Source organism: Microcaecilia unicolor, chromosome 6 (assembly GCF_901765095.1).
Source record: "Microcaecilia unicolor chromosome 6, aMicUni1.1, whole genome shotgun sequence".
Taxonomy (NCBI): Eukaryota; Metazoa; Chordata; class Amphibia; order Gymnophiona; family Siphonopidae; genus Microcaecilia; species Microcaecilia unicolor.
The window spans coordinates 46666562-46679184 of record NC_044036.1 but is presented as its reverse complement, the minus strand read 5'-3'; the positions used below and the strand labels follow the sequence as shown (position 1 = coordinate 46679184).

The following is a 12623-nucleotide window of genomic DNA, read 5'->3' as shown; positions in this document are numbered from 1 at the left end:
TTTCTGCATCTTTACTCCACATTCTGAGGTCCACTTCTATTATTCTGTATGAGTGTAGCCTAGTGGTTAGTGCAGTGGACTTTCATCCTGGGGAACTGAGTTTGATTCCCACTGCAGCACCTTGTGACTCTGGGTAAGTCACTTAACCCTCCATTGCCCCTGGTACAAAATAAGTACCTGAATATATGTAAACCGCTTTGTATGTAGTTGCAAAAACCTCAGAAAGGTGGTATATCAAGTCCCATTTCCCTTTCGCTTATGGGAAGTGTTATTGCTGCTCTTAGTGGAGAGTATATATTTTGTGTTTTTATTTTATAAAGGCAACATAAGTGTCTATGTGCCTTATAAAACAGGCACCCAGAACCAATCCCAATAGTGCAGTTTCCATCAGGCAGTGGCTTGGGACACTCTCGGGCTCATTTTCAAAGCACTTAGCCTCCCAAAGTTCCATAGAAACCTATGGAACTTAGCCTCCCAAAGTGCTTTGAAAATATGCATATCTGTGACGTCAGCTGGGCCCTACTTACTTCGCTATTTGGAGTCAGTGCTTTGTGGCATGCAGGAGCAGGGCATGGCTGAAGGGGTGTGCCCTAAGGGGCATACCCTGCCCCTTGGGAGCCCCTTGGAGCACCAAGGAGCCTTGAGGACTATCAAAAAATTTTAGGTTCTTCTTTTTTCCTTAAATTATAATGGGGAAGTGTAATGCAAAAGTTAAGATTTCTACACCTTCAGTGGTTGGACCTATGGATAAGCATTTGGTAGTGACTGGCTTTCCTGGAGGTTAGGGTGTTCAAGCCCTATCCCCTATAGAGATCTCTTTGAGTTCTCCAGAAAGAACTCCACCCCTCCACCGAATCAGACGGCTACGGGATCCCAGGTGGTTTCCGTTCAACTTGAGGCAACGCTTAGGGATTCTGCAGAGACTCAGAGTATATCTTTATCATGATTGCCTTCTGTTTTAAAGTTTGCAGACTCCCAGGATGAGTCAGTTACCCTGAGTTTGGCCCAGGAGATTACCTTGAAAGATCTTTGGGACTTAATTTTGCATATGGAAGCGTTGCTCAAGTCTGTTATTTCTCAGTCAATAACCTTTTCCCAGCAAATGGTTACCAAATTTGTTAATGTTGATATTAATTTGGCTTTTCTTGATAAACGTATTTCAGGGGTTGAAGCGGAGGTGTCTACTCTTAAAGCTGCTTCCATCTCAGCAATTAAGGACTCTCATGCTATTTATGTTAAATTAGAATTGATGGAAAATGCTAAAAGGGCTGTAACTTGTGCTTTTAAAATTTTCCTTCTATATATTTGCTTTCCCCAGAAATCCTTTTGAGGAAGTACCTCAAGGAAATTCTGGGTTTGCCTACTGCTGAAACAATTCCACTAGCTAATTATTATTATTTGCCAGATAAGAAGAAACACTATAATGGTCAAGAAGGAACACATAAGCTAATAACATCTGAGGTGGATCTAACTGCATTTTTGTAAGATACTGAGGGTATTATAAACTAGTAACTTTTCTTTATGAAAAAGATAAAACTTTGATTATGAAAACACTAGTAAAAAAGCCCCGTTTCTGATGCAAATGAAACGGGGGCTAGCAAGGTTTTCTTCTGTGTGCATGTGGGAGTGTGTGTGTCCCTGCCCTCTGCCCTCTCTCCCTTCCCCTCTGCTCTCTGTCCCCTCCCCCCTGGGAGTCGAGTCCTTCAGTGTTAAGTTTCCTGCTGTGCTTTGTTTGTGTTACAGAGATAGTGAGGGCTTCTGCCCTCTCTCCCCTCCCCCCTCTGAGTCCTTCACTGTTACAGAGAGAGCCATTTGATTTCTTGCTTTGCTGTGTTTTCCTTCACTGTTTGTGTTACAGAGAGAGCGAGGGTGGGGCAGACACTCATGGGGAAACCGGATATCTCTCCCCCTTCACACTTCCAGCTGGAGGCTTCATTTAGAACGTTGGTGGTGCCTTTTATATATACAGTAGAGATATTTTGAAAAAAAAGATCTGAGTTTCTGTGGAGCAAAAGTTAATGTTTTTCTGGGCATCTCCAGAGCCACTCAGCTTAGAAGGAAGGCCTTTTTGGCCCTGAAAGCTAGGGTGTTGACCATGGGGGCAACTTTTTTTTGCATAAATACCCATGTAAATGTCTAATTGCTTACCAGGGGAAGGAACATATTTTTGGGCAATTCAACTCAACTTGATTCTTTTCTTACAGGACATGAGAAATGATGCACTTTAGGTCTTGTTTTAGAGTTCAAATAATGTTATTAAAACTTTGATATGGATTTAATATCCTTATTTACCTTTTGAATTATTTGGAAATGTGATTTTTATTTCTGTGATGTGGGCTTTGTTGGCATGATTGTATTTTTATGTATTACTGTTTACTATTTTTGTGTTTTTTTGCCATTTCATGATTTTCTGAAATTGTATTGAAAAATTTGAAAATAAAGTAAAAACAAAATTTGGCCCTGTATTGTACTGGTAGTCAGTGAAGTTTTTGGAAAATAATTGAGATGACTGGTCATATTGCTTACAACCTTCCATTAGTCTTGCTGTAGCATTCTAAATCAATTGGACCTGGTGCAAACTCTTTGTAGTCAGACCAATGTAGAGTGCATTACAGTAATCCAGTCTTGAAGTTATCATGGCATGCACAACTGGAACAAGAATTGCCTTCTCAATGTAAGAAGACAGGCAGCATAGTTGTCACAAGTGAGGTTCCTGACTTGTGATTTGAGAGGGAGTTCATATTTCCCAAAAGAGCTTTTGATGTCAGGTATGTGTCCACTTCAGGGGCGTATCTGCGTGGGGCCTCAGGGGCCTGGGCCCCCGCAGATTTCACCCTGGACCCCCCTACCGCTGCCAACCCTCCCCCTCTGTTGCTGTCGCCTACCTTCGCTGGCGGGGGACCCCAACCCCCGCCAGCCGAGGTCCGTGCAGGACGTCAGACTCAGAAGAAACTTTCGGCGCCAGCTTTAGTGGAAGAAATGAAAGGACCTCGGCTTGGCTGGCGGGGGTTGGGGGTCCCCCGCCAGCTGACGGAATTCTTTTACAGGCAGCCGGCAGCGGCAGGAGGACGCGGACCTCGGCTGGTGGGGGTTGGGGTCCCCCGCCAGCGAAGGTAGGCGATAGCAACGGCGGGGGAGATTGGCAGCGGCTGGGGGGAGGGGGATCGGCAATGGCGACGGCGGCGGCGGGGGGGGGGGGCTATAATGTGCCCCCTCACTCTGGCCCTGGCCCCCCCTACCGCCACAGTTCAGATACGCCCCTGGTCCACTTATGTTAGGGACCCAAATAAATTCAGTTTTACTTGGTTCAGGCAAAGTTTGTTGTTTTTAGCACATTTTTGAATTGATGTTAGACAGATAGTTTATTCAGGGCTGTGGATGTCAGGTTCAATGGGTATGAGTACCTGTATGTCATCCGCATAGATGTAGAACTGAGTGTCCATCGACCAGATCAGCTTGGCTAGTGGCTTGAGGTACATATTGAACAGAATAGGTGACAATATTGATCCTTGCGATACCTCTCCGGTCAGTGCCCATGGTGGTGATGAGGTGCTGCTGAACAGTATGGACTGTTGCCTGTCTGATAGATAGGATCTGACCCAGGCAAGTACTATTCCACTGATACCTGTTTCTGCCAGTCTTGCTAACATGATATCGTGATCCACAGTGTCAAATCTGCTGAGAAATCTAGCAGTACTAACACCGAGGCAAATCCCCTGTCTTAGTTTCTGTGACGATCATCAAGTACAGATACAAGGACTGTTTCTGTTCCATAACCGGGTCTGAATCCAAATTGACATGGATCTAACCAATTGATCATAGACTGTTTGTTCTATATGTTTTCCTAGAAATGGGATGTTAGATACTGGCTGGTAACCTTCAAGTTTGTCCTGGTCAAGGTTGTTCTTCTTTAGCAAAGGATGCACCACTGCTCTTTTTTAATGCTGTTGGTAGTTGCTCATTAGAAAGAGAGGAGTTTACAATTTTTATGGTGCCTTCTATGAGGCCCCTGCTTGCTTGCTGCACTATCTTTGATGGGCAGGGGTCGAGGGAGCAGGTAGTTGGTCGAAGGACTCTTAGAATTTTGTCAAGGCCCTCCTCTGTTATTGGGTTAAAAGAGTCCTATATGTCTGTGTCAGGAGGGGGCAAGTTTGTGCGTTCCTGGTTAGCTGATTGGAGACTGGGTGGGACTGCCTGTAAGTCCTGCTGGAGACTTTTAATTTTGTTGGCAAAGTATGCAGCACAATCACTGCAGTTCAGTTTTGACTAGCACTAGATGGGGAAATCAATCAAATGTTTATTAATACTACCACAGAATAAAAAAGGCAAACAAGGGCCGCCATGCATAGGATAGTCAAGAGTTCTTTATTAGTAAACCCGACATGGGCCGTGTTTCAGTGCAAAACAGAACAGTGTCCTTAAAAAGGATTCTTGACTATCCCATGCTTGATGGCCCTTGGTGCATTTTTGATGTTGTCTTTGCATTGTGTGCTTTGACCCTCTCTTTTGCCACTATTAATACTACTACATCACTTGAACCAATTAAAAGCCAATGCCAAACATGGCCATGTTTCACCAATCAGGCTGCATCAAGAATAGTAGTACAACAAGTGGATAAGAAACCAAAATCTTGTCTCACCTGCTTTTAGTGATTAAAAATCGAATGGCGAGCATAACGATTTTTGAACCAGAATAACATCTATCTTTTTGTTTCAAAAAAAATCACTGTTTTCTAGATTTTTTTTTTTTTTGTGCTCAATGCATTTATCTTTTGGCACCATTTTTTTTGGGGAAAAAAACGTCCTAGGGACAAATGCAGAAAAATAAGCCATTGGGATGTATTGGTGGAGGGGGGGGGGGGGGGGAGGATTCTTAGTAGACTGACCACACAGACATCCCAAGAGAGTAGTGGGGCAGTCTAGGGAACACTGGAGTGGACTTCACATACAAGGTCCCAGGTACACATCTTACCATAACCCCCTTATACTGTATGGTGAGTCCTCCAGGCAGGGGCGTAGCCAGACTTTGGCAGGAGGGGGGTCCAGAGCCCGAGGTGAGGGGGCACATTGTAGCCCCCCCCCAGCGCCGCTGACCCCCTACCATTGTTGACCCGCTCACTGCCACCATCACCTTTGACCCCCCCCAGCACCAACCCTTTTGACCCCCTCTTCCCGCCGCCGCCAATCCTTCCCCACCGCCACAGTCGGGTATCTTTGCTGGCGGGGGTCCACAACCGCCACCAGCCAAAGTCCTCTTCTACGGAGCGGCCGTATTGCTGATCTGCCAGGGGAGGCTTCTGTTTCTGTGAGTCTGACGTCCGGAGAAGAGGACTTTGGCTGGCGTGGGTTGGGGACCCCCACCAGCAAAGGTACCCGACGGCAGCGGGGAAGGATTGGCAGCGGGAGGGGAGGTCGAGGGGGTTGGTGGCGGGGGGGAGGGGCTAGGGCCAAATCTACGGGGGCCCATGCCCCCGTGGCCCCATGCAGCTACGCCCCTGTCTCCAAGAATAGCAAAAAATGTACTGTACCCAACTGTACACCACCACAATAGCCCTTAAGCCTGTAGGTGTCACCTATATATAGGTACAGTAGGTATTTTGTGGGTTTTGGAGCACTCACACTTTCTACCACAAGTGTACCAGTTAGAGTGGGATATGGGCCTGGGTCCTCTTCTCTATGGTTCACTGCACTGACCACTAAGCTACTCTAGAGACCTGCTAACTGCTCTAATAGAAATGGATATTATATGTGAAGCTGTCAGAGCCTGGTATGTACTGTCACTTTCACCTCTTAGGTGAGTGGGAGAGGGTCAGTGACTACTGGGGGATTAAGGGGGGGGGGGGGGTCATGCCTCTGTCCCTCCAGTGATCATCTGGTCAGTTCGGGCACCTCTTTGGCACTTTGTCATGACTGAAACAGTTCCCGCCTAAAATGTCCTATTATTTTGCTCCAAACATTTTTACAATGTTCCACTATCTCTGATAAATGTTTAAATCATAAGCCCACCCTAGTCCCACCCAAATATGCCTCCAACCCACCCCCTTGAGATTTAGATGAACTGCATAGAAAACCATCTTAAAAATGGGTTTTGAAAATAGTGATTTGGACATTTTGGCAAAAAAAAAAATGTTCATCTGTCATGTTATGCCCCTTTTTGGACATTTTTCTGTTTTGAAAATGAGGCCCTTAGTTAACAAATTTCCCCACCAGATTTTGCACCAGCCGAGAGACATACATAGATTTTTTAATAGTGCTCGTTTTGGCCAGGGTCTTACAAAAAGGGTTAAGGGTATAATTCTCCTTAACCCTGCATTTTTAAAAAACATTTCTGCTTCAAATGTGTGTGTGTGGTGGGGGGGGGGGGGGGGGGAACCTTTTGGTAGCTTTGAATGTTAATTACCATTACTTATATGTGCAGTTCTGTGAGTTTAGGGGACTATGAGCTGGATTCATTAAATGGCGCTTATAATTTGGTGCCAAAAAAAATCGGCACTGAACGATATTCCATAACGGGCGTTCCAAGATCGGCATCCTTTATAGAATAGAGCATAGTGATGGGATTTGTGCTCCACTTAAGGCGCAAGGAGTTACACTAACTGAAACAGGTGTAAATTCTGGTGCACAAATTGTACTTGGATCTGTACTATTCTCTAACACTGCGTGCATTTTAAGGGAACGCCCGTGACTCGCCAATGCACCTCCTGTGGCCACACCTCCTTCAGGTGCTATTCTATAAATGGATGTGTAAATGTGTTTTTGTTTTCAAGCAGATCTGCCGTTTCTGCCCTATTTCAGCACCTTACATCCATTAGAACGCTTTTTTGCGCTGAAAATTCAGAACAAAAGTAGCGCCTAAAGTTCAATGCCATATATAAAATTCCCCAATGTATATATGTATAAGTGCCACACTTCTACGCGGAGGTTGCAAAATTGGCACTTATACATAGAAGCTGCTGCACGATGCTGCTCTTTGTTCCTACATATATCTTTGCAAAATTACTTCGCTAGTTGTATGTGGCAGCAAATACATGCATATTTGCTGCAATGGCGTAGCCACAGGTGGGCCTGGGTGGGCTGGGGCCCACCCACTTAGGGCTTAGGCCCACTCAACAGTAGCACACATTTACTGGTAGCTGGTGGGGATCCCAAGCTCTGCCAGCTGAAGACTTCTCCCTGATGGTAATGAAAACTCTACTCTCCATGATACCAGCACATGCACATGCTCAATTTTCAGCTCATGCCTGCTGCAGACTGCCAAGATGGAAAGAAGCGTTTTCCCGCCAGCTGAAATATTTTTTGGGTGGTGGTTGGGGGAGGGAGAACACTTGGTGCCCACCCACTTCTTGCCTAGGCCCACCCAAAATCTGTTGTCTGGCTACGCCCATGATTTGCTGGTATCCCCTATGCATTTTACAGAAGGCTCCACATTTTGGCAGAGCCTTTTGTAAAATATTGGGAGAATTTTGAACACTCCTTCCTGGACGTTCTAATTCCTCCCTTGGGTCCTATGCAAAATGGGGCTTTAACTCTCAATGTTTAGGAGCATAAACCCTTTGAAAACTAACCTCAGAATAAATTGAAAGCACGGCTCATAGGAACAGAGTAAGGACTTAAGAATGCCTCTATGTGACACATTCACTGCTACAACAAAAGATGAATCTTGAAATGTTAACTGTACATGTAATACTCTCGATATTTCAACAGATAGTATGATGATAAAATGCTGGTGGTTCCTTACCATTTTTGCTGATGTCAAGTTCTTTGAGGTTAACTAAGCTGGCAATAGTGGTTGGCAGGTTTGACAGGTCATTGTCAGGCATGCTCAATTTACGTAGCGCTTGACAGCTAAATAATTGCTGTAAATAACAGAAATAGGAACAAATCACATTAAATATTTTCAACAAAAAGAATTTGTGATTGTTTTTTGTAAACTTATTTTTTATTTTATTTTTATTAAATTTTACAACTATACAAAACAAACAGTACATTCTACCACAACTAACACTGAGTCCTGTGTACAACCAACACCATATGACTAAGCATTACAAGACAGAAAAAAAAATCCAGAGTTTTCCACTTCTTAAGACCAGCAAAATGTCCCAATGAAGAATAAGACATAGACTGTTCATATTTCTTGTATAGTAAAATAGTAAAAGTTTTTTTGTATACTTATACCTTGAAAAATCCCCTGAATATAATCCCACAAGAAAGGGTAACAACCACAAAAAAAACCCGTAATCATCAAAAATAAAAGAACAGTAAATAATATATGAAAAAATATAATTGTAACAAACAACCATCTACCAATAATACAGAGATTACAAGACTAGGGGCTCAAAATATGCTGCACTCCTAAGTTTAGAAAGCAGCTTTAAGCTCGCTTATTGAATAGCGCTTTTTTTGGTGCCATATAAAAAATCTAGTCCATAGTGTGCAACTGCAATGTGGGCTGAGCATGGGTGAGACATTGGATGGGGCACCCAGCTGGTGTAACTGAGGGCATGTAATGTTAGGCACACCGATGCCAGGCTATGTTATCCTATCCTATATAATAATTCTCACCACCAACGTTCTAATGTGGGACTGCCTGTGTCCGTGGCTCCTGGAGTTGCTGAACTAGGCTCCGTAGCCAGGATGACGTCACTAACAGCTGTTAGTTTTCCCTACTCCTCCCCCTGCCTGGGAATCAGCTGTCAGTGTGCCACTCCCTGCCACTTTGGAGCAAGTGGCAGGGCGCGGTGCATCAAAAAACTACAAGCGCGGCACCACAGAAACCCCACCCCCCTCAGCGCATCACCCAATCCCCTCCCTGGCACATCAAATACCCCCTACCCCCCCAAGCACATCAAAAACCTCCCTCCCCCCACCCGAAGCACATCAACACCCCCCCCCCCCCCGGTTAAGACCCCAGAGGAGTGCAGTGACATGACAGGCGAGAGAAGGAGCAGCTGCAGAGACTGCATTGTAAGACTCGGGCATTTGCAAATGATTTGGGCTGGGTTTAAAAACATTTATCGCTTCTTTTCTTTTTGTAGCGGACGCTGCTGCTCAACAGGGGAAGCAGCAGCGGCCAGACAGCGTTACCACTGGCAGCTGCAGGTGGCGAGGGGGTTTGATGTGCCGGGGGGGGGGAGGGGAGGGTCATTGGACATGGGTAGCTGCAGGGGGGCAGGGGGAGAGGAGGGTCGCTGGACATGGATGGCTGGAGACGGGGCAGGGGAGAGGGAGGTGGGGAGGGGGTCCTGAGACCAGAGAGGTGGGGTGGGGAGCGGGGCCCTGCAAGAGGGGGGTGGGGGCTCACACTCACTCACTCACTGTCTCTCACATACACTCTCTCTGACACACTCCCTGTCTATCACACTCTATCTCTCTGTCACACACACACAGTCTCACACACATAGATACTCTGTCTCTCACACACTCTCTCTAACACAAACACACACACACGCTGTCTCTGTCTCTCTCTTATTCTCTCTATGACACACACACTCCATCTCTCACACACACTCTCTCTCAAACATACACACTCAGAGGAAAACCTTGCTAGCGCCCTTTCATTTGTGTCAGAAATGGGCTTTTTTTACTAGTTATTCTATAAAAGAATCTGAGCATCCGGAATGGACTCTCACCGCACAGCACTGGGGAGCCTAAATGAGGCGCCCTCTCATCGAATTGTTTCCTATAAATGTGGCGATTGTGTGGTTTGTGCCACTGTTTTAGAAATATCTGTTATTGCACATCCCATTGTTACCATTCACTCATCTTTTGAAGAAATGCAGAGGCTGCAATTCTATGGGCTTGTTTATGTTATTTTGTGTCCGTCCTTTCATCTATATTGGGAAGACCACATGGAAGGTGAAAACTCAAATTGTCCTTCAGTTTGAAGCAATAAAGAATCTGCCACTGGGGGGGGGGGGCAGGGTAGGCAATATTCTCTGGGCCCGACCTTCAAGAGTCTGTCTTTCTCCTGCTCCTGTGTGTCGGGACCCAGGTGATTGAGATAATCTGGGTCCCGGCACACAGAAGCAGGAGAATGACGGACTCAGGGAGGAGCAGACGCAGGAAAGTAAGGGCGGGGGGGGGGGGGGGGGAGTGGCTGGCTGTGTGTGTGTGGGGGGGGGGGGGCGTCAGTGGCCCTAGTGGGGTGGGGGCAAGGGGTGACAGCCTGAGTGGGGGGCAGCTGCAGCTGCGTCGACCCTGCCCCGGCTCTGTCTCTTGGCAGCCCTGTCTTCCATTTTAAATTCTCATTGACAGTGAATGCATCATTTTTATTATTGAACAAGTCATGATGACTAAGGTTATTTTTCTAAACATCTATTGTAGAATGAACAATACATTTATTGATGGCAAACAGCATCTCTTTGGTTTAAACATGGAAATTGAATAGCAAGCATTTGTATGAATTGTATCAATTATATAACTTTTTTCAAGTATTTTAAGATGTTTTGGCGTGTTTGAACAATGTTTGCGTTCAATATTACCTACAAGTCCATGCATAGGCATTTTCTTGTCTTGACTCAGGGAACCTACATGTTCACTGGAATCCTTACCAAAGTCTTCATATATAAATTTATTTTTGGAATGACTATTTAGTAGTTTTTGAGAGTACCTCCTCTATTTTGGCAAGAATAAACATTTTTTTGTTTCTATTTTTTGTTAGTATGTTGTGACTTCCTGAGTAAATCCATGTAGGGCAAAATTGAAGATTTGCTGATTTTGGAAGGGAAAGCGTTAAGGGGCCCTTTTACAATGCGGCGGAACCTGTACTACCATTTTGCTGCATGCCAAATCGGGCCTACCGTCGGGCTTGCTCAGGAGCCTAGTGGTAATTTTGGCTTCTAGCACATGGCAACTAGGGTGCTAGAAAATACTTTTGTATTTACTAGCGCTGGGGTGTGCCCATTGGTAATCGCTGTCCGGTTACCACCGGGCTTCACCAGGATATGGCTGTGTGGCAAGTGTTTCACTTACTGCACAGTCATTTCCGTCCCCCACCCAGAATTTCTTTTTTCCGGGCGACAGTAAAAGGGAGCCCTCGGTGCGTGGGAAACTCGTGCACTGATGCCACCGCAGAGTCTCTGTTACCGCTACTTGGTAAAAGGGGCCCTAAGAGATTTGGAGGAGCATTTTCAAAAGGGACATCCAAGTTGCGATTTGGACGTCCTTGCAAAATGGCGAAATCTAGGGGCGGGGAAACCCGTATTTTCGAAACAAGATGGACGTCCATCTTTTGTTTCGAAAATACCATCAGGGACGTCCAAATCCTTAAATTTTGCCGTCCCTAGATTTGGACATCACTAGACATGGATGTTTCTGATTTTCGGCGATTTTCGAAACCAAAGATGTCCATGTCAAAAATGACCAATTGCAAGCCATTTGGTTGTGGGAGGAGCAAGCATTTGTAGTGCACTGTGCAAGCCATTTAGTCATGGAAGGAGCCAGCATTTGTAGTGCACTGGTCCCCCTAACATGCCAGGACACCAACCAGGCACCCTAGGGGGCACTACAGTGGACTTCATAAATTGCTCCCAGGTACATAGCTTCCTTACCTTGTGTGCTGAGCCCCCCAAACCCCACTACTCACAACTGTACACCACTACCATAGCCCTTACTGGTGAAAGGGGGTACCTATATATGGGTACAGTGGGTTTCTGGTGGGTCCCCCTGTCTGAAGTGCACTGCACCCACTTAAAATGCTCCAGGGACCTACATACTGCTGTCATGGACCTGAGTATGACATCTGAGGCTGGCACGACATATTTTGAAAGATGCTTTTTGAGGGTGGGAGGGGGTTAGTGACCACTGGGAGAGTAACGGGAGGTCATCCCCGATTCTCTCCGATGGTCATCTGGTCATTTCAGGCACCTTTTTATACCTTAGTTGTAAGAAAAACAGATCCGGGTGAAAACGTCCAAGTGTTCGTCAGGGACGTCCTTGTTTTTTTCGATTATGGGTCAAGGACGTCCAAGTATTAGGCACGCCCAAGTCCCGCCTTCGCTTCAGCTCCGACATGCCCCCTTGAACTTTGGCCGTCCTTGCAACGGAGTGCAGTTGGGGATATCCAAAATCGGGTTTAGATTATACCGATTTGGATGTCCCTGGGAGAAGGACGTCCATCTTCCGATTTATGTCGAAAGATGGACGCCTTTCTCTTTCAAAAATGATCCCACTGATTTAAAAAAAAGGGAAAGGATTGTGAGTGTATTATATTTAGTTGTGGAGTACAGCTTGTGTGACCAACTGACGTGAATTTGATAACAGAAGGAATGCAACTCTTCGGTATTTCTGACCTGTTTTCTACTTGTGGATATATCTGAAGAAAATCTAGGATGTGTTCCACTGTATAGTTGTATTTTTATATTTAAGTAATTGACTTTATTACATTGTTTTCTCCTTGTCTTTTTTTATATACATATTTTCCTCTCTTTACATGTATTTTTAAAGTGTTTTAGGTGTCTTTTTGTTTGAGGTGGATATGTTTGGGCAATGATGATGCACACTGCAAACTGTGGTATAGCATGTGCACAGTAACGAGCTGCTTTAAATGCATCAGCATGTGTTGCATCTCTCATTACCATTTACCCTGCAGTAATTAACTAATGCTGCATTAGTGCCCATTAAGTT

The 12623-nt window shown here is 45.4% G+C and overlaps 1 protein-coding gene across 2 annotated transcripts in view; it reads right to left on the bottom strand.

Moving 5' to 3' along the window:
* Positions 1–12623, bottom strand: part of LRRC7 (leucine rich repeat containing 7) — a 593735-nt gene that overhangs the window by 319054 nt on the left and 262058 nt on the right. For both annotated transcript variants that reach the window (XM_030207242.1, XM_030207243.1), the window contains one exon: positions 7738–7855. In XM_030207242.1, the coding sequence (XP_030063102.1) occupies positions 7738–7855 (118 nt within the window). The remainder of the gene's footprint in view (positions 1–7737; positions 7856–12623) is intronic.